Raw genomic sequence first — 22,870 nt, 5'->3', positions numbered from 1 at the left:
TTTTTTGCTGTTTTAGAGAAGTATGTTTCATTAAAATGCTATTCATGTTAACATTGAATAGATCTACTAGATTTTAAAAATTAGTTTTAACTTCAACTATAGTAAATATTGATATATATAAGGAAAGCTTCTTTGGAATTCTCAATTCTTAAGGGTTTCTCTACCAAAAAGCTAGCCTGTGGAAATAAATTTGTACTGCCATCTACTGGCAAGACCTGAAATCACGACCTCTTCTGAACTCAAATCCGCTCACCAAGGTCGTCCTTGACCTTAATCATATGAATAAGGTGATCAAGGTGATGGACTACTCTAGGGATTTCATTCAGCCTTTTAAAGTACCTGTTTGTTGGGAGGCTCAGTTGGTTAAGCAACTGAGCAGGTCATAATTCTGGAGTCCAGGCATGGGGCTTCTCTGCTCAGCAGGGAGTCTCCTCCCTCTGCCCTTCCCCCTCTCATGTTCTGTCTCTCTCATTCTCTTTCAAATAAATAAAATCTCTAAAAAATATAAATTGCCTGTGTGGGCTGAATTATACAGAGAAAATACCTTGGGAAGAGATTTTTCTTACCGTGACCATTCCAAACAGTTTCTTGTTTGAAATCATCCAATAGGAAACTGAACACTTCCCCTGCCTTTCTCTTTTCAACATGCTTCATTTTCTTGATGATGTTGAGTACAGTACTGATTGAAACTGTTGCTGATACGAAAACTTCACTTTTGCTTGTAGATTTTAAATGGAGGGACCCCAGACATTCCTTCCAGTGGCCTACTACCAGGGCAGGGTCAGGAAAACCCGGGCTATCCATATTCTGATAGTTCCTCTATTCTTGGTAAGTAGTATTATTACTCTTTTCCAGTACAATGAATTTGCACATCTGGCATAAAGTCAGTTTTAGAATAAACTAGTTCTAGATAAATTTGATAAAAACTAAGTTTAAAGGTTTAAAATCGGTTTAAATCTTTACTTCAAAGTTGAGTTTAATGGTTGAGTTCTGGGGGAGGGGAGGCTCCAGGTTTATCCCTGGAACTCAAAAGGAGACTCCCGCGGCCTAGATCCATACAGCTTTTCCCGCATGTGGCCCATCAACTCTTCACTGGGAGTCTGATGACAGTTCAGAAATAAAGTCTGGAAGGATGCTCAAGAAGTATTTCAGTGGGTATTAAAAGTGGTAAAGAGTTTGCTTCACCCTTCTCACCCATCTTTTTCTCTATTTGTCTTTCTGGATCCCCCCCCCCCCCCCCCCCCCCCCCCCGCCAATCCCTACCTTCCTGTTTCTTTCCTTTTCTATCTTCCTCTTTGTAACTGATTATGTCAGAATATTAAAATGAGGTCAACTCAAATGCTTTTAATCTTTATTGCATTTTAAGTTCTTTGTAGAAAGTTGGTTCTTCTCTCTGAATCACACTAAAGTTAAGAAAATATATTATTGGCAATGCAGCCTCAAAAGCAGTCTCTATCGCCATTCCCACCTTCCTATTAAGTACAACGTTCTCATTAAAAGTGTGCTTAGGAACTGCTTACTAAAGTTAAACATGCTTTGGTATTACGACTGACCGGTCTTTATCTCCTCCTCCAGGTGAGAACCCTCACATAGGCATAGACATGATAGAAAACGACCAAGGCTCAAGTAGTCCCAGTAATGATGAAGCAGCAATGGCTGTCATAATGAGTCTCTTGGAAGCAGATGCTGGGCTGGGTGGTCCTGTTGACTTTAGTGACTTGCCGTGGCCACTGTAAACACTACATGTTGCTTTGGCAACAGCTACAGTATCAAAGTGCATTACTGGTGGAGTTTTACAGTCTGTGAAGCTTACTGGATAAAAAGAGAACAGCTTTTATGTACTGTCCTCATAAAAGCCATCTCAGAGCCATTGATACAAGTCAATCTTACTAGTGTAACTTCAGACAAAGTGGAACTAAGCCTGCTCCAGTGTTTCCTCATCATTGATTATTGGGCTAGCTGTGGATAGCTTGCATTAATTGTATATTTTGGATTCTGTTTGTGTTGACTTTTTTAATCATCGTGCACAGAAGCATCATTGGTAGCTTTTATATGCAAATGGTCATTTCAGATGTATGGTGTTTTTACACTACAAAGAAGTCCCCCATGTGGATATTTCTTATACTAATTGTATCATAAAGCCGTTTATTCTTCCTTGTAAGAATCCTTTCCTATAAATATGGGTTAAAGTATAATGTATTAGACAGTTAAATATTTTTAATAAATGTTTCCCTTGTTCTATAAATACTGTTAAAATCCTATGTGCTGCAGGGCTGGATCCGTTTTCTACCATGGCTGTTTCAGGACAATCCATGCCAATAACATTTACAGTGCCTTTCTGGCCTTCGATAACCGTTCCAGGACTTACATAATTTCCCTGTTAGTAGCTAGCTGCGCTATTAAAAATCGTTAATCTCCAAATTATTGCAACTTTACATGAACATAGTGATGTTACTGCTTAAACACATATTTCAAATTCTATGAAATTACAAATTCAAGATTAGGTGTAACATATGGACTTCTTTCCTACAGCTCCTCTCCGCTCCCAGTAGTGTGGTTCACACATTAAGTGTGTGACCCAAAGCACCTAAGTACTACCACTTTCTTCTTGAGTTGGGCTACAGAGTATTTTTGTAAAAAAGCATTTGCACAAATAGTTTGCCAAGAAGAACAGTACAGTATAATGGACAAAACACTGAACCAGTGTCAGAAATTGGTTCTGAAACTTAAGGTTATCCTGTAACCTAGTAAAGTTGTTTCACCCTTTCTTTTTTCAGTCAAACATTACTGTGGATTGTGGGGGCGGGGCGGGGCGGGGCGGGGGGGGGGGATCTAAGTGCTTCATCAGACACAAACCAAAGTGGGAGTTCCAGGAGCTACTAGGTGGTTTCTAGTTATATTAATACCAAAAAGACAGGAAATCTGCTAATTATGAGACTAAGAATCTGGTCAAGGTGGGTATGAAGTTGATCAGAAACATTAAAACAATGGAATTTTATTTTGATGAAAAACTTGAGTTTACAATCATTTAGTAAATGAAGAGCAAACACTTCATTTTCCTATCCCATAACTCTTAAGAAAAAAAAATTAGTAAATAAATATCTGAACAGATTAAGGGTAAGGCAGACTGGATAATAAACCATCTCTGATGTTCACACTTCCTGCATGTGACTCACTCTAAAAGGGCAAAAACGGCACTGGCGAGAAATAAGATAATGGGCATTGGATCACCTCCAAATCATTCAGATAAGCCCAATGATAAATACTCCTTTTTCGCCCATCATGGGCAGCAACTATACACATTTTACTGAAGGAATACTTTGATAGAAGCACTTATTTCAGTTATATTGTGCATCACAACTATAAAAATGGCTTGAACAGTTCCATTTAACCACCATTTATAAAGTGCAACTATAGAATATTCTACATTTTATCTGGGGTGTGATGAATATCAATCTAAACTGAAAATACCCCAGCTGCCAATTTTCACCACTTCTGAAAATATCTAGATGTGTGAAAAAGGACTGTCCCCCATACAAAGAACCAATTTCACAAACCTACTGGTAAACAAATACATTTATATAACTGGAACCTCAGGATGCTAGAGTTGTACTCATTTAAAAAACCATTCAGCTACCTTTGGTCTTTAAAAAAGCCTACACTGCAATATCCTAAACACCGTCATGTGCATCTCACGATGAAGAGAGCGGCCCTGCAGTGCAGAATGTGGAGAGTGCAGCGTCACCGTGAAGAGTAGCATGCTATGGTTTCAAGGAACATCAGCCTCACAGCATTGGATTCTGCGCATCAGGATCGAGGTCATTGTTGCCAGAAGGGGGATGAATAGGGAGAATATCCAGCTCATCCACTTGCGGAGTCGGGTGCATGACTACTAGCTGGTCCTGCGGAATGTCTGCGGCAGCGGCTGCGAGATTGGTGATCGATTTACTCTTTACGCACTGAAAGTCTACATGCCGACTCTTTCCTTCTTCCTTCTCCCAAGACATTCGAATAAAGGGTCTTTGGACATAGTTGTAAATCACTTCTGGGCGGCCCCCAGGCCTTTTCTTTACTTTTTCTTTGTAGGTAGGATAACCTGGAGGAGAGAAGTTTTGAAACCTGAGGATACATACATACCCAAGCATGTACACAGTCCCACACACTTCTCACCCAAGTTAGCCTGAAGAGGGCTTTTTGGCTGTAGTTCCCGAACAAACAAATTAAAACAAAGAAAGGAAACCAATATTCCATCTCCTCAGTCAACAGCCAAACACAGAAATCCTACTGCTGCAATTCACACAAGCTTCCATCATCCTCTCAGCCACTCAATACATCAACCACCAGAAAAAGATTTTTGAAGTAAAAACATGGAGGGGATAGGTCCTGAAGTCAATGGTATGTAGTCTGTGCATCTTGGGCTCTATCTGTGTATCCTTAATATCACTGAGCCCTTCCTTTCACAGGATTGTCTAGCCTCAAGGCCTGCAATTTATTGCCACATTAGCCTTCTAATTTCTGTAAGCCTAAATTTTATCTTTGTATTGCCATGGGTTTTTTCTTTTTCGTTTTTTTTTTTTTCCCCCTTTAAGAAGATAGCAAGCGATGTATAGTTCTTCATCTTCACTGGTTCTAGGTATACTTCTGCACCTAGGTCAGCAAACCCATTATTTTAACACTACTCCCCAAAAACCAAGCAGTTCATCCAGCTTGGCATCCAGCTCATCCAAAGGTGCTTCCCTGGTTAATTATACCTTCCTCCTCTTGGATAATTACTGAAAACTGACAATTACTGAAGACAATTCTAGTTTGGGAAAAGTTTCAGTCAGTTACCAGTACGGCAATTTTTCCAAAAACACATACTCCTTAGAAAATATTGTTAAGTCCCTTTCCTCCCTCCTACTAGCAAGAATTGCTAATTTAGGCCAGGGATTGGCAAACATTTTCTGTAAAGGACCAGATAATAAATATTTCAGGGTCATTTTCAGCTTCTCTTGCAACTACTCAACTATGCCATTGTAAAGTGAAATCAGCCACAGAAATATGTAAATGAGTGAGCATGTCTAGTTCCAGTAGAAGTTTATTTACAAAAGAACAGGCAACGGGCAGGGGAGGAAATCAGGCAATGGGTTAGATTTGGCTCATGGGCTACAGCCTGCCTTAGAATCAAAAAACTAGAAAGACCTGTATATACGTGGCTCAGGTAAGGGAGCTCAGGGGCAAGCAGGACTAAAAAACGTTTTAAAGACCCTCTGTAGAATGTCTTTGTCTCACAATTCCAGTCAATTACCATCTGAAGGACAGCACTGGAGTTCAGAAAGGTCTCAGGTTCTATTACCTTGTCCTTGATTCCTCTTAGGCTATTAGTTTATAAAATTCCCACCTCATCATAATCCAGTTTGCCCTCCACACAGAATCACTACTCCCATACAAATGTAATCAATCATATTACATCCTCCCTTAAAAACTACCAATGGTTTCCTCATGCTTTGAGGGCAAGTCCAAAGTCCTTAGCATAATCCGTAAGGCTTTTTTACAACCTGGTTCCAACCTACTTGTCATCAAGCTTCAGCTCAAATATCTCAACCTGAGAGAGGCCTTTCTCATTCTCCTAATTTGCAGTAGACTCCAGGCGCCTTCTCTCAAGCTCTGAAATCAAACAGCTAAATCCCACTATTTACAAAACAACAGAAGACAACACACACTGGTGAAGCAATGTGTCAACAATGCTCCGACATTTAAAAAAAAAAAAAAAAACTATGTTTTTAAACCTAAAGTCTTCTCCCCTTCCTGCCAAGATCCTATTTCTGGTCATTCTTTCTCCTGTGTCTCATCAGCCCATTACTGAGATCTCCAGCAGCTGAGCTAGTCATTGATCAACCCCATTATCTTCCATATCAGCATCACAAACATATACTGATAAATCTCTATGTGCCAGGCCCTGTTTTAAGTGGGTTTTTTAAAAATTTTTTTGAAGACTTTATTGATTTATTTTGTAGAGAGAGAGACAAGCAGGGGGAGTGGGAGAGGGAGAAGCAGACTCCCCACTGAGCAGGGAGCCCAATGCAGGGCTCCATTCCAAGACCTGGGATCATGACCTGAGCCAAAGACAGGCTTAACCCACTGAGCCACTCAGGCGCCCCTGTTTTAAGTGTTTTTCATGTATTCAATCTGTCATCATCATAACCCTATAAAGTACTTACTAATGCTCCCATTTTAGATGAGGAATGGGAAGCACAGAGAAGTTACGTGCCCTGGCGAAGTTCATAGAGTTACTCAGTCATAGGATATGAATGCAGGTAATGTGGTTCCAGAACCTTTTGTCTTTACACTATGCCACATTATGCCAAGGGGGATACTTTGTTCTTAGTAAGGGCACTTTAAAATAAAAGAAGTATCTGACACAGCATCTGGAAAAATCCATGTAAATCACAAAGTAAAAGCAATCTAAAAATTAATGCATTTAACAAGACGAAATTAAGTTTGAAATCTGTATTTATTTTGAAAGTAAGTATATTCTACCTTAAGAACCTGTAAACTACTAATGTGCTTTTACATGCATTTTCAGAGAGTAGTTTTTAGTTCTGTTGGGCTTTGAGGAACACCAATGATCACTAATGGGCAAAGATCCCTGCCAATCTTATGTATGCACGTGTACCCAAACACACTACGTGGGTTTAGGCAGAAAAGGCATCAGGTGATGACTTATAGCAGAAAAGACAAACTCACTTCTCCCTATTGTTAGGGAATCTTATGGAATAAATAATAATTTCTATTGGCTTTCTATCTTTTCAGATAAAGGAAGTTAATTTTTGTTATGTACAGGACTACTGCGTGAGTGAGCATTCATTCAGTCATCTGAGTTTTCATGAAGTATGTACTTCTCAAACTATATTCTAAATGCGATTTGATTTTTAACCTTTTTAAAAAAATTAATAGAAAGATAATGGAAATGTCTTACCTTCTATTCCCAATCTAATCTTCTTAAGACCCCTCTCCTTCAAAACTGATTTGGCCACATCTCTGTTTTCAATGTACTTGAAAAATCTATATAATTTTGTGCTATAAATAACTGGAAACAAAAAAGACAAAAATATTTTATTAAAATCAAAGTACTTGGAGAAGAACTTAAAATCATCATGATCATCAAAGGGGCCTGACAACCCTAAAAGCCCAAATAATGGATGCAGTGATGCGAAAGGATGACTAGCCAACATGACAGGATAATTCAGTACAGTTAATGTATAAGCAAATGTCTACTTAAGTTGAAACGAAAAAAGCTTTAATAATCAGGTAACCCAATCCATAGGAAGACAAATCTCCTTCTGAAAGATATATCATATACAAACTTATTGCAATAGGCTCTGCCCCACTTTCTTCAAATAAGAGAACCAAAAGAAGATGGCAATATCACATCATTATCAAGCAGGCAAAATAGAGGAGGCCTCGTCTGGAAGGGAAAAAACTGCCTTGTCAGAGGGGACAAAATGGATACATCTTATATTTCATGGATTGAGCAACTATTAATAATTCCCCCAAAAGGCAAAGACCCTCCCCACAAACTGTTTTCAATTCAGGCGAACAGCCCCCATTTAATACTGATGTTAAAAATGGCAGATTCGAGCATGTTCTGCCTCGGTTAGTCTGTTTAGAGCAAACTGGCTTTGCAAAGGACATTCCACTGACAACATGTTGAGTCTTCCAAATGTGCTGGGAACTTCAGGGAGTTAGACTGATGGACCTTCCTCGCCTTCTCTCTTTCAGGTGGAGTTATCTCCCTTAAAAGGTGAACTGCAAAGGTTTTTTCAAAAAAAGAAAAACACACTCACAAACCAAACATGCTGGTTTAAGAGCCAATAAAAGGAAAATACGTATACAGATGCTACTCATGGGGTAAATTTGTGATTTACAGCCTTAAGATTACTGGTATTTTAAGATAAAGTTTTGCTGACATCTCGGAATAGATGGTGTCAATGTCACAGGCAGGAAAATCAGGCTGAAGAGGCTGTGTCTCCTCAAATGAATCTTCTTTAGTTTGAAACATCTTGGCATGAAATGAAATATATTTAGACAAATGAAGTAAAAATATTTTCAGTCCTTTTTAAGCTTCAAAGCTTAAGATGAAAAACAAGAAAACAAACCAAAGAACACAACAGGCATGGAAAGTACAACAATTGAAATGGAAAAGCCAGTTCTACCATAATTCCTCTGTCACTATAATGTTATTTCTGTGTTCCATAGCTGGCTCTACTCTCCTGGAGGCAAACTTTTTGAAAACTACAATTTATTTTGGTTTGTTCATTACTCTTTTTTAGTGGAAAATAATGTAGAATATTTCTTTTACATTTTGTTACTCTTCCATTTTTCCTGTGTTTTGTTCAACTTTTTATTCCACATATTATTACAGAAAACTACTGTCAGCAAAGAAGCTAGGAATGAAGAAATACAACAAAAATGTCTGTTACGACAACTGTCCAGAGAAGAATCACAACACTCATTAAGTATATTGTGCAAAGTAAACATCTTGATGTAAATTCTGAAAAGTGCTACCGTAACTTATGTTAAAATAATCTTCTGAAATCTTTAGAACTCAAAAAGAAAACCCCTCAGCATCTGCTTTGTTTTGATTTTAGACAAGGATAAGTAAAATGAAAAAGTGAGAAATTAAAGCATTCTGTGAACTTGCTGTATTTCTGTATTTTTTACTGAAACCCTGATCTTTACCAAGTCAACACAGACTGGAGTATAGAACAAGATGCTGGGCTATTTTACCTAGTTCCTCAAATCATTCTTTTAACTGTGTCTTCTCAAATCTATAAAACAGCTCAAAAATACTACACTGGGTTCATCAAGAAAAATAATATAAATTTTCTGACAACCAAAAAATCAAAAGGCTCTAATCAGGAAAGGTGTGAAAGTGTAGTAAGGAAAAAGTCACTGTTGCTCAAGAGAAGATATTTTGGTCAGAAATACCTAACTATAGTTCCACAAAGCTTTCTGAAGGGTCACTATATCCTGCAGGAACAGGTAGGATACTAAAAAGGGATCATCTTAGAACTAAAGTCACCCTAGAAATTAATGCACCGAAGCTTCTCATTGAATATACAAATAACAATTCATCTAAAAACCCAGCTGATTTTTTATAATCTATTTACTGCAGGATCTACTTCCCTAAAAGGCTTTTCAAATGCAAAGAAAAAAAAATCCATCAAGATTCAGATACTCAACAAAGAGCAAACCATTTCTGTGCATGACAGGGGTGGGGATACTTTTTCTGTAAGGGGCCAGAGAGTAAATACTTTGGAGTTTGCGAGCCATGCGGTCTCTTGCAACTACTCAACTCTGCCATTGTAGCGCAAAAGCAGCCACAGACAATACATAAAAGTTTATCTCTAAAAACAGGCAATAGGCTGGATTTTGACCCACAGGCCATAGTTTGCTGACTCCTGGTGTAGGTAAGAGTTCAAAGTACTTTCTTTACAAAAACTGTCCTTTGATCAGTATTCTAAAAGATAAAGACAGAATCTGTGATGATTCAAGAGAGAGAAAACATGCCACAGTACTTACTTTGTGAATACTCTTCTCCCATCTGTGGTGGATACTCTTCATCCCAATCAACCACATCATCGTCTGTAAGGACTACTATGTGGCATTCTCTTTCCCCACTCTGGGCACTAGCTACCATGAGAGGCAGGATCATTTCTTCCAGATAAAATTCAAATTGTCTACGAGCACCATCATTTGATAACTCATGCATTAGGGCACCTGAAATGAAACCCACAAAAATATCTTGGTTTTGTTTTATTTTGTTGATGATTGATGAGTAAAAGAGCAGAAGCAAAAAAACACACAAAAAACATTCCACTAATTCTTGTCTTCTATATTCTAGATGTATTATATTCAACTACCTTCTGGAAATCTCCATTGAGATGATACTTCCCAGGCACCTCAACCTTAATATATTTAAAAGTCAATTCAATCCTATCTGCTTCTCCCTGCAGTGTTTTCCAAATCCGTAATCGCCCCTGCCATCCATTCATTTCTCAGATTCATCTCAGAAGAGTGCCAGGCATATAGCAGGAACTTAAATACTTGTAGAATAAATAAATGAATCATTGATTCCGCTTGCATCTCTTAATTCAACCATTCCTCAAGCCCTATCAAGTCTACCTCTTAAATGTATCTTGAACTGTGTCATTTCCTTTTCTGGAAGATGCTAACCAAAGATAACTACAGAATCTCTTATTCCACATACTTTTCTGCAATGGAACCTTGATATCTCCCTGGAAGTGGAATCTAATTCTCCTCCCCTTTAACCTAGGCTGGTCACACTGACTTGCCTGTAACCAAGGGAGCATGGCAGAGGTGATGGTGCATGATTTGCAGTTTTGTTTTGGTCCTCGTAATGCTCACGCTCCAAGTACTTCCCTGCTGAACCCAGATGCATGCCCAAGATGCATGAAGAGGTCACATGCAGGTTCTCTGACAGTCCTCGCTGAACCCAGCATTTGAGTCTTTTCACTGCAAGCATCAGACTTGTGAGTGAAGAAGCCTGTAGCCTTCTGCGTCACCTCAGCCCTTCAATTATTCATGAGATGAGACCTCACATATTGTGAAGCAGACACAAACCACCTCTGCTGTACCCTGAGTTCTTGACCCACAGAATAAAAATTATACTTTATGCTAAGTTTGGAATGGTTACATAGCAATACATCACCAGAATACACTCTATCCCCAATGCCCCCACCAAGTCCAAGTCATCCTTAACTCTTACCCCAACTACTATAAAACCTAATTATATTCCCCCAACATTTACTTTTGCTCCTGTGTAATTCATCCTCCCTCCAGCAGCCAAATTATGCATCTCCTCTAGTTTAAGTCTTTCATGGCCAATACTAACCAAAAACAAAAGTCCTAAATCCTTAACTTGGTCCATAAAGACCTGTTACATGAAAAGGAGATTACAGACCAGTGTGTAGAGTCCTTTAAAAAATATTTTCTTTAAACACTACATATAGATATATATTGTATGTAAATCCGGTGGGGAGGAGGAGGGTGTGAGTATATCCTGCACATAAATTTAGTCTGGCCCATATTTCTCTCTTGAACTTTAAACATATATACCCAATGCCCCCCTAACCATCTCCACTTGGACGTCTAGTGAGTATTTCAAATTTAACATGTCCCAAATCAAGCTTCTAAATTTTCACTCCCCATGAAGTTTCCTACATCTCACTTCATGGCAACTCCACATTTCCAGTAAATTAAAGTCTTCTTCTCTCTTCCCCATCTCATAACTCAATCAACAAGCTAATCCTTACAACTCTGCTATCCAGTATGTCCAGAATTTAACAACTCCTACTGCTCCCACCCTGATTTAACCCATCACTATCTCCTACTTGAATTATGGCAACAGCTTCCTAAATATCCAATTACTTTTACCTTAATTCCCCCTTGCAATCCATTTCCAACACAATAGTCAAGAGTAATTTTTTTAAACCAGTCATATCAGGACCATAGCACTGTACAAATCTATACTGAATTCTGCTCCCATGAAATGGTACAACCTCGAAGATCATATTACTACTCTGTTCAAAACGGTGCAATGGCTTCCCACATCACTCAGAGTAAAAGCCAAAAGGTAAAGGTCCTCCATGACCTAGGTCCCCTCCTAACCTTATCTCCTACTTTGGACACTCTAACTTACTTCACTCTCTTTGCTGATCTCAAACATGCCAGGCAAGCTGCCTCAACCCTTGCATTCATTGTTACTTTCTGCTTGAAATTAAGCTTTCCTCTCCAGTTAAGGCTTCTCTGGCTGCTCTATGTCCCTTCCTTACTTTCCCCCGCTCCACAGCAGTGATCACTAACATACCATATGTTACTTGTTCACCTGGTTTGTCTGTCTTCCCCCAAAGAGTATAATAAGTGCCATTAGAACAGGAAGCTTTGCCTAGTTTGTTCATGCTGCATCCCCAAAACTTAGAACAGACTGGTAGAGAATTAACAGTCATCAGATATTTATTCAGTTAATAAATTTTGTTTTCTCCCTACTTCTCTGGACTTACTTCTTACAACTCACACTCCATCCCTCCACTCTAGCCATACTTCCATCTTCTTTCAGTTCCTTAAGCATGTCATATTCCTCCCAACCTGACAACCTCTGCAAATACCTTTTCTGCTGCCTGGTACAGTCAGCATCTTATCCACTTGCCATTCCTTTAGGCCTCAGCTTTAATGTCACTTAGATAATGACTTTCCACAGCCCCTTTACCATATACTTCTCATAGCATCTCATTTCTTCACCACATTTTTCACAGCTTTTCATTACCTGTCAAGCTATTGTTCACAGCTTGTCATTACTTTTCATTACTGTTCATTACTTCCCCACTAGACTGTAAACTCCATAAAGGCAGGGACAAGGTCTGTCTTGTTCATCATTATATTTACTATATTCATGGAACTCACAAAAAGCCTGAGTAAGAGGCGGAAGGATTATAAGTTAAATGGTAAACTAGAAACACATAGTGATACTTAAGAATTAGAGATAAAGTGGGGCACCTGAGGGGCTCAGCCGTTAAGCGGCTGCCTTTGGCTTAGGTCATAATCCCAAAGTCTTGGGATTGGGCCCCACATCGGGGCTCCCTGCTCAGCAGGAAGCCTGCTTCTCCCTCTCCCACTTCCCCTGCTTGTGTTCCCTCTCTCACTGTGTCTCTCTCTGTCAAATAAATTTAAAAATCTTAAAAAAAAAAAAGTATTAGAAATAAAGTATTGGAAATCCACAGTGTATGGAGTGTTTGAAGCCATAACGATGAATGGCATCACTTAGAATAAGTGTATAGGTTCTGTGAGAGAGAAGGGAGCTTAACACAGAACACTCGGGAATGAGTTCATTCAAGAGATCAAGGATCAGGGAGCAAGTGAGAGAAAGATAGAAGGCCTAAAAGAAGGATGTCAAGGAGCTAAAGTAAGAAAGAGTCAAGAAGAAAGGAGTGACTTAACAGTGACATCTAAAGAAAATGCCTTCAAAGACAGGGATATGAGCATTACCACTAAATTTTTAAACACTGTTCAAAATATTCTAGCCAATGCACTAAGACACAAAATATATATATATAAAGTATTAGTTACAACAGAGCCAATTATCCACCAAGCATATGTGAGAACCAACTGAAAAACGATTAGAAATAGAGTTCTGTTAGGTAGCTCATACAAATATATAAAATTCAATAATTTTCTTATGTTAGCAGTTAGAAAATTTAAATATACTCTACATACAACAAAAAAAATACAAAATATCAAAAAATAAACAAGATCAGAAGAAATTAAAGACATAAAAGAAAACTTAGTGAACGGAAAGACAGCAGTTGGAGACAGTAAAAATGTTAATTTTTCTAAAACTAACTTCAAAGAATTCCAAAGAAAACCTTAAAATATTTTAAATAATTTTCTTTAATATCTACAATAGACATAAGTTAGATTTGAGTCTGAGGCTAAGGATTACTCTATACAGAGGAAAAGACTAATGATACAGAGAAGATGACAACAATTAGAATGGGATCCTAAAAAAATGCATGGGGGATAAAATAATTTATTTATTCAGCAAATGTTTATTGAGTCCTTACTATGTGATGGGCAAGCACTATAGACACAAAGTTGAAAAGGTATAGATAGTCCTTTGTATAATTTTAAGACACAAACAGACATCTTAGTGTAATGTGCCATTCTAGTATTCAGTAAAGGCACATATGAACAAGAAACAATTCAGTTTTGGACTCAAGTCTACACCTACAGTATCCTATTATATTTTTACAAGGACATTTTTATCTCTTCAAATTCTACATAGTTTTATTTTAATAAAGTCTATGAGAATTCTATTTTTAAAAATATGTATTACAAGTATTATGGAAATAGTTATAATTATTTAAAAGCCAAAGTCTAGAAAAAACATTATTATACGTATTTTAAATAAAGACTTTTACCTTTAACAGAGTCTATGTCCAAAGGATTATAAAACCAAATCCACATCATATTTTTTATCTGATAGTCCCCCAAATTTAATATCTAATTTTAAGAATTGAAATTAAAATGGCTCTATGAATTAAAAAAGAACACAAAACTCGATCTCAAGGATCTAAATTAGAATAATTAATGCTCATGGTTTAGTAAAAACATTTTTTAAGATGTGAAAAAACAAATTTTGTTCGAATTTACTTATGTATGCTCTACCTATTTGACTTTAAACTTTTAAATATCATTTATAGAGAAATGGACTCAGAGGTGGACCAGCCACTTTATCCTACCTACTGATATTTTTATGAAGACTTTAAAGAATGTTTGGCAATAATAAAGTGGTATCTTAGGGGAGGACTTAGTAAGACCACACAATTTCAATGAGATAGCTCTTAAATAAGCATGAAGAAAACACCTATCTTTAAGTATACACTAGGTGCCTTAAAATATGAAATGAAATTTCCCATTCACAGGGCACCTGGGTGGCTCAGCGGTTAAGTGACTGCTTCAACTTGGGTCATGATCCCAGAGTCCTGGGATAGAGCCCTATATCAGGCTCCCTGCTCAGCAGGAAGCCTGCTTCTCCCTCTCCCTTTTCTGCTCCTCCTGCTTGTGCTCTCTCTCTCAAATAAATAAAATCTTCTAAAAAATTATTTAACATTTCACATTCACAGTTTCTAACACACCAATCTTTGAGAAGGTATGGCAAGCTACTGGTGAGTTTAGGTTCATGAAGTAAAGATAACCTAAGTCCATATAAGGCTATAACCACATATAGGAAGCTTTTGAAATGACTTCCCACCATACATAGGATAAAACATGAGTTTTAAAAACATGAGTTTGGATCAAAGACCTTCTACAATGTGGCCCATCTATTTATTCTCATCTCCTATTGGTCCTGATATAAAGTCTCTGTCCCAACTAGGTTCTTTCCAAAATATGTTATTTGCATCTTTAGTCCAAAAATCTCAGCGGTTAAACTACTTCCTTACACTATTCTTTCTAATCATTCCAATTTATTCTTTACTACCTGCCTCCTCTGAACTCATTCCCAATCCATCTAGCACACAATGACCTCTCCTTCTGAACTTCTCCAATCACTCAGCATCTAAGTCAACATCTGAAAATTCTCTTATTCTGACTTTTCTGTGTATAATCACCTTTCTTCTTCCACTCAGGAGGTATGGCAAATGGTAGAGGGAGGAGTATGGGGTGGTGGTAAAGGGAAAACACTGATCAAAAACTTGGGATTTCCAAAGTTCTAGATTCTGAAGCTCTGAGGTTGTTGATGTTCTTAAGACAAAGTCACTCAACCCTTTAGATAAATGAGGGTTAGGTATTTAATCTAAGATCTTTAATGACAAATATTCTCTTTGAGAGTTATCTTCCACAGTGGCTTAGAATATTATCTTACTTGGAAGGTACAAAAAATTATAAATTTTTGGTTGATGTGATCTCAGGAGTGAAGCCAAATACCATACTTGACCAAAGCCAGGGCTCCCAAGCTGGGAGATAAATACTGGCAACAAATGACAGAGATGGGGTCAAGGAGGAAATCTAGAAGAGTGTATCAAAAATAAATATACATATATACATACAAACATACATATATAAAAAATTTTTTTGAAGTTTTGGAAAATTGCACAATTGGTTATAAAAATCTCTGTAGACTTCCATAAAGCATCCTTATAGTATCACAGTGCTTTATAATCCAATTAAACAAATATCTGATGTCCACATGAACAGCACTCTTTCAGGGTTTTCATTCCAATATATTGTAACTCTACAAACCACTCACACACAAAGCATCATACTTACTGAGATCTCTACATTTAATAGTACTATATTCAAAAGAAATACAAAGGTAGTCGCATGCTTCTCTCAGTTCAGGAATAGATATGCCATCAGGACAGCGAATTATTCCTGTTTTGTAGTAATCCTAAAAAAAAAGAAAAGAAAAAAAATGTAAAGAATGCATAAAACATCTACAGCATAAGGTGGCCAAAACCTTACTATTAAGGTGAAGCTGCTAGCATTTTCAAAAACAGTGGAGCTCTGAGATTTCTGAACTGTGGAATTTTAAAGTTAGATGGGACCTCTGTTCACCTAACCACTTTTTCATTTTACCAATAAGAAAACGTTGGCCCAAATGGGTTCGCTGACTCACCTAGTCAAATAATTATTTATTAGCACAGGAAAGCCAGGTCTCCTGATACTGATATGCTGCTTCTCTCTATCGTAGCATGCCAATTCATATGTATTTTCCACTCTACAAGTTATTTTTCTATATAACTACCATCAAATTTTAAAACTTTTTAAAAAAATAATAAAGTTAAATGATGTATTTTAAGGTATCTTAAATATTACTTACAGAATTGAGCAAAATTTGTGGTTCTTAGTAAAGAACTTCAGAGTCATATTCCAGGTATTAATATATATAAACAGAATGCACAATTACATATTCTTCTTCCAAATACTATTTTATGGTGTGTCCCAAAATATGAACAATAAATAGTACTTATTTCCAAGATCTGCTTTAAAAATTGTTAAGGGCTAGCCCCCAAATTACAGCTGAGTCATAAGTATTTTTTTTTTACTCAGCAACTCCATCGGGAGTTAAATGAAGTAGGGCTAGCTAAAGCACCTCCCCTCCCCCCAAATTAAGATCTGCCTTAAGCTTCTTGAGGTTCAGAGCCACAATAACACAATAAAGTTGCTATACTAGTGCAAGCAAGATGTCTTTTGGTACTTGCCCAAGTATTAACAACAACCTAATCAAGATCAACTTCCATTCCTGTCTTTTACCCCATGATCCTCCCTGCCCATTTTCTTAGTCAACAGACTATAAATCAAAGCTTTATCAATGATTTGAAATTACAAGTAGGAACTCTGTAATAATAATTCAAATATTCCTCAAAATAAAAGGTTAAAACCTCAAAAAAAAAAAAGGTTTAAAACAAAAACACTATTACATTTTAGGTGACTTTTATATGTTAACTGTCCACATTGCCAGTTATAGGCAATAAAATATTAGAATTCAAGTAATCACATTTATCTAAGATAGCAAAAATGATGAACTTATTGTATTTAAGAGAATTAGAGAGGGAGTAATAACATGACTCCAGATGGATTACCACTAAACCCTTTAAAAGAACCACCTGTTTATACTTAAGAGATGTCACATCCTCCGACCTGCATTTGTATCATATTATCTTTATGTACTAAAATAAAAATGAATAAAATGGTATTTTTTAAAAAAACAATATTCCCAGGGCGCCTGGGTGGCTCAGTGGGTTAAGCCTCTGCCTTCAGCTCAGGTCATAACCCCAGGGTCCTGGGATCAAGCCCCGCATCGGGCTCTCTGCTCGGCGGGGAGCCTGCCTCCACCTCTCTCTCTGCCTGCCTCTCTGCCTACTTGTGATCTCTGTCTGTCCAATAAATAAATAAAATCTTAATAAATAAATAAATAAAATAAAAAACAATATTCTGCATAGAGATATCCAAAGAGAACTCTGCTTCTAATACAAATACCTACCAAAAGGGAGTTCTATGATTAAGTCAAGACACAAGAAATAAGCACTCACCAGAATAGCTCGAAACACTGTGGAGCCAATTCCCTCTGCCACTTCATACTCTCCCTTCTCATTAGGACGTGTAAAGTTATGTTCTCTGCCAGATCCAAACATCCTATGATATTAGTAAATAATGAGAGATGTAACAATAGGATATTGCCTTCAAAGGGAAAATTTATTTCACGTACAAAAGTAAAAAGGAATTACAATTTATTCATAAATTAGTTAAAAAATTTTTAGCAATTTATTCTGACAAAAGTAATAAATGAAGGATTATTAAAAATACTACCTTTCTGACGGGAGGGAATAGTAATATAGATTCCCTATAAGCAAACAAAATCAGCTGACAAAACTCAGAAGCTAAAGAACTTTTCACCCCTTCTTCTCAGGGAGAGAGAAAAAAAAAATCAATCAATCAATCAATCAATCTAGGGGAAAAGGTGATTTTTATACTAAACTTACCAGAAAGGGGGGAAAAAATGGAAAAGGGAAACCATGTTATCTGTACCTCTTCCTTAAAACTGCTGCCCTCACTGCAAAGTTAATGCTATAATGCAGCACATACAGTAAAGTAGGAACAGGCAGGTTAGGTTGTTTCACTTTTCACAACTCTAACATAAATATAAGAAACATCACTCAAAATTCTTACACTTGTATCCCAGAACTGAAAAATTAGCAATAAATGCTCGGGTAAAGAGGAATGAGGAAGCTAAGCAGTGAATCAAAAGTTTAAACAAATGAGTAAAAAGCTCTCAATACTAATTTTTACATAAGAAAATATAGATTTCTGGGGTGCCTGGGTGGCTCAGTGGGTTAAGCCTCTGCTTTCGGCTCAGGTCATGATCTCAGGGTCCTGGGATTGGGCCCCACATCTGGCTCTCTGCTCAGCAGGGAGCCTGCTTCCCCTTCTCTCTCTCTCCCTACCTCTCTGCCAACTTGTGATCTCTGTCTGTCAAATAAATAAATAATATCTTAAAAAAAAAAAAAAGAAAAGAAAATACAGATTTCTATTTTTTCAAGTAATGTTCTTGGCACTTTCATAGTAACTATGAAATGTTTTTTGAAGAGGGGCACCTGGGTGGCTCAGTGGGTTAAAGCCTCTGCTTTCGGCTCAGGTCATGATCCGAGGGTCCTGGGTTGGAGCCCCACCTGCTTCCCCCTCTCTCTCTGCCTGCCCTTCTGCCTACTTGTGATCTCTGTCTGTCAAATAAATAAATTTAAAAAATAAAAAGCAAAAGAAAAGAGCAAATGTGCAGAGTATGTTCTTCAAAATCAAAAGTTTAATGCATTACTCTCAAGAAAATTTTAAAACTGTGGTTAAGGAAGTTGGACCTCCAAATTAAATGATTCCATCATTCTTAAGTATTGTACTCAACAATTTCCCAATTTAAATGGTTTCTTCTTTTGTTATAACACAGAAATCTATAAAGAACAAAGCTTTTTTATTTCGAAGTTTCCAAAAGAATGCCAACTGCTTTTTACAGTACCCATGAATATTAATTTTCATCCCCAAAGATATGCTTTACTCAACTGGCATGAAAAAGACTTCGCTGTATCCCAGAACTGGGATAAACTTCACTGTTTAAAAAAAAAAAAAAAAAGGCAAGGACAGTCTTTCAGGAATCAAATGTCATGCAATTTTCTCAAATACTTGAATTTTTTTTTTTTTTTAACAAAAGGAGAATGTTATGCTTCTCACTTCAATATGGATACACACACAGAAATATTTTGGACTTTGTTTTGTTTTGCTTTTAAAGAAAAGGTAGCCTAACAAAGGATTTCAAATATCTACTTTTTAAGAGTGTTTCTTTAAAATTGGGGTAAAAATTTAAAGTATTAGTAGTGTCAGGTGCCTGGGTGGCTCAGTTGGTTAAGCAACTGCCTTCAGCTCAGGTCATGATCCTGGAGTCCCAGGATCGAGTCCTGCATCAGGCTCCCTGCTCCGTGGGTAGTCTGCTTCTCCCTCTGACTCTCTCCCCTCTCATACTCTCTCTCTCATTCTTTCTCTCAAATAAAATCTTCACAAAAAAAAAGTATTAATAGTGTCGAGTCATCCTCCTGACACCTTCCCTCAATAATCTTCCTTTGTGCTCCTAAAAATACATAAAAGCTGTACTTGTTTTCTTTGCCTCAGATATGTAAAGTCTAACTGCCAATGTTAAAAAGAATATTCGGCTATTCAAAATGTGCAATGTCATGTGAGCTTTTATTCTGTATTCAGAGGAGAAATCACATGTACACACACAAAGCCATCCTAAATAGTTACTCATATACAACCTAGGGAAAAAAAAACAAGTTTTTAACACCATATAAATTTCTGTTTCATTTCTATGCTCCTCCACTTTATATTAGAACAGGAAAAGATACTAATTTTACAATGAAAAGGTAACTTGAAAAAAATGGAAAAAAAATAAAGAAAAGGTATTTGCTCCTCATTTTGGACACAATGAAAAATCAAGTCTATATTGTCTATATCATTCTTTTAAGACCACAGTTCCCACAACTACAAACTTCACATTGACCTTTACTCTAGACCCACACAGATTAGAATACGACCACAAGTCTCTTTCCTTCATTCTAACTACTTGTTAATACCTTCCTTTTTTTTTTTTTTTAATTTATCTGGCAATTCATGCTGACTTTTCAGCTAACCAAACTGGTTTTTTTTCCTCTTTAAACAAAATGCTAATACCTGCTATATTTGGTGGTTGAATTTAGGATTTCCCCAAGTGAAAAAAGCATATATTACTGTTATACTCACCTTGTTAGATACAATTTAAGGTTTTAACCTGTGGAGATTGTTTAGGACCCTATCTTCATTAAATAGTTTTTTTTTCTTCTTGATATAACAAAAATTGTTAGAAATAAAACCAAGTTCAAGATCTGACTTGAACAAGTTATACTAACTTGAGCAAGTTATATTTAACTTTCAAAGCTCAGTTCATCTATAGAACAGGAATACTACATTCGAACAGGGAATTACTGTAAAACTTAAGTAAAATAATGTGAAAGTGCTTTATAATAATACAAAGAACTGCAATAATACAAACCTGCCCAACATTGTATTTGGCTGTGCAGTAAAAATGGATGGGTCTACAACAAATCTAGTGTTATCCACTATTAGTGTTACTCGTTCCGATGTTCTCACATTCCGAGCTCCTTCTTTTGCATTTTCATATACAAACACCATCTCCCCAGATGTCTTACAGCTACCATCCGAACTTGACTGACTACTGTTTCTGCTGCTGTTCCCAGCACTGCTACTGGAACCATTTGGAGATGCTTTTTGAGGACGAGGACTACTTGGACGAGAAGAACTATGATCTTTTTCTCGTTCTGAAATAAAGATGTTAAAGTTATGCAAATTTTCCTTTAAAAAAATTCAAGATCCACATTTATCTTTTAAAAATTCTGATGTAGAAAAGTTGTTTTAAATCACATTTCTGGGGGCCTGGGCAGCTCAGTTGGTTAAGGGTCGACCTTGGCTCAGGTCATGATCTCAGGGTCCTGCCACATTGGACTCTCTGCTCAGCAGAGAGTCTGCTTCTCCCTCTCCCTCTGCCCCCCACCCCCCACCGCCACTTGTGCATGCATGCACTCTCTCACACTCTCTCTCTCAAAAAATAAAGTAATATCAATCAATCAAAGCATTTCTGCTTTTTTATTTCAAGTAACATTTTCACAGAGCACCATAAATATTACTTCCCAGGAATAAAACCTAAAATATCAAAATGTTTTCTAAGTTAATTTTTGTAGATTTTTAAAAAGATGTATAGCTGACTAATGCTCACTCAGACTAAGATCAAAATTAAGGTAAATTTCATGCTAGTATGCTATTTAAAAATACATGAAACCCAAGGAATAGAATAGACTTACAAGTTTACAAGTCAAATAAGCACTGACAGGAAGTAAAAGATTAATGAAAATACCAACTTTAACTGTCCTAAATACTAAAAGTATTAGTACTACTCTGAGAACACTAAGTACAAACTTTGGACTCTCACTATATTAATTAGGCCATCCTCAAACTAGTAATTTATCTCACAAAAGCAAGGCCCCAAAGGAAGAAAAATGGTCACTAAGGACATAAAGTACTTATTCTTTCAAATGACTTTTAATGTCTACCAACCAAATAAAATGGCTTCAATAGCTTATGATACATTGCTTTTTTTTCAGTCTCACTTTTTGTTGGAATAAAAGCACTGCCACAGATTCTAGAGGATCATATAATTACTATCCATAATTTTAATTAGGTAGGAAATATTGTTAAAATTCAGAAGATTTTCTTCAGCTGTTCTAATATTCTATAAAGGGAAAATTAAAACTAAGATTCTGTGATAAGTTCCCTCTAGAGGATAGAACTACACTTTAAAGGTGACCTAAAAATGTACCTCCATCTCATCAGATTCATCAGCTTCTGCCAAATTCCTCCATGACTCAGGCTACTCAGAACATTCTGTACAGCTTTACTGATGATATAATTAGGTTTGCTTTATCTCCAGAGATATTCTGACACCTCCATTTTATTGCCTGTTTCCAGAATGCTGGTAGCATCCCAAAACCAAAATTTGCCGAATTAATAAGAATCATTTATTTTATCTTCCTATTCTCTTCCCAGGGATTGAATTTAGCATATTAATGAACTGTCAACTCCTATTTATACTTGCATGGATTTTTGGCTTATCAGTACTAGTTTGACTTTGAGGACCTACTTAGATACTGACAATCTCTCTGTATAATTAAGCCCTAAGATAAATGATTTTAATTTGAAACAATCGGAAAACAATGTGAAGGTATTAAATTTGCCCCTTCTCCAAGGGAAAATGAAAATCAACAAGTTCACATTGCTAATGTACTTCTCCTCAGTCACACAATTTATTTACCTGAAATATAATAATGTTCATTTACAGTAATGAGTAGGAACGAAAAAAAAAAGACATGAGCTACTTGCCAAGAAAAAAAACAAAACAAAACAAAACACTTCACACCTTCTTTTTCACTATCTATTTTTTAAGTTAAATTTAAAATACTGTCAAAACTTAAAATAAATTACTACATGGTTATTCTAGCTTTCACTTCCTTTTCTAGCATGATTAACCAAGAATTCCTATCAACAGTTTACTACAAATTTTTAAAAATAAACCACTTTGTATGTATCACATAAGATCAAAATCAATTTGAGACTTAGGGGCACCTGGGTGGCTCAGTCGGTTAAATGTCTGCCTTAGGCTCAGGTCAGGATCCCTGGCTCCTGGGATCTAGCTCCAGGGCATCTGCTCAGTGGGGAG

At 36.8% G+C, this 22,870-nt stretch overlaps 2 protein-coding genes across 19 annotated transcripts in view; one reads left to right on the top strand and one right to left on the bottom strand.

Annotated features, from left to right (window-relative positions):
• Nucleotides 1-8,683, top strand: part of ARNTL (aryl hydrocarbon receptor nuclear translocator like) — a 105,047-nt gene extending 96,364 nt beyond the window's left edge. For 13 of the 15 annotated variants that reach the window (XM_045065789.1, XM_045065790.1, XM_045065788.1 and 10 more), the window contains 2 exons: nucleotides 726-828; nucleotides 1,576-2,245. In XM_045065789.1, the coding sequence (XP_044921724.1) occupies nucleotides 726-828; nucleotides 1,576-1,736 (264 nt within the window). In that variant the 3' untranslated portion in view covers nucleotides 1,737-2,245. Of the gene's footprint in view, nucleotides 1-725; nucleotides 829-1,051; nucleotides 1,209-1,575; nucleotides 2,246-8,404 lie in introns of those variants that run through there. The other 2 variants (XM_045065794.1, XM_045065793.1) reach the window with 2 other exon arrangements.
• Nucleotides 2,962-22,870, bottom strand: part of BTBD10 (BTB domain containing 10) — a 72,882-nt gene continuing 52,973 nt past the window's right edge. For all 4 annotated transcript variants that reach the window (XM_004752007.3, XM_004752009.3, XM_004752010.3 and 1 more), the window contains 6 exons: nucleotides 20,633-20,918; nucleotides 17,595-17,697; nucleotides 15,829-15,949; nucleotides 9,565-9,762; nucleotides 6,959-7,069; nucleotides 2,962-4,096 (listed from right to left, as the gene is read on the bottom strand). In XM_004752007.3, the coding sequence (XP_004752064.1) occupies nucleotides 3,786-4,096; nucleotides 6,959-7,069; nucleotides 9,565-9,762; nucleotides 15,829-15,949; nucleotides 17,595-17,697; nucleotides 20,633-20,918 (1,130 nt within the window). In that variant the 3' untranslated portion in view covers nucleotides 2,962-3,785. The remainder of the gene's footprint in view (nucleotides 4,097-6,958; nucleotides 7,070-9,564; nucleotides 9,763-15,828; nucleotides 15,950-17,594; nucleotides 17,698-20,632; nucleotides 20,919-22,870) is intronic.

Source organism: Mustela putorius, unplaced genomic scaffold (assembly GCF_011764305.1).
Source record: "Mustela putorius furo isolate JIRA1106 unplaced genomic scaffold, ASM1176430v1.1 tig00003859_pilon_pilon_pilon, whole genome shotgun sequence".
Lineage (NCBI taxonomy): Eukaryota > Metazoa > Chordata > Mammalia > Carnivora > Mustelidae > Mustela > Mustela putorius.
Note: the sequence above shows the minus strand (reverse complement) of the source record. Positions and strands in the feature narration are given on the sequence as shown.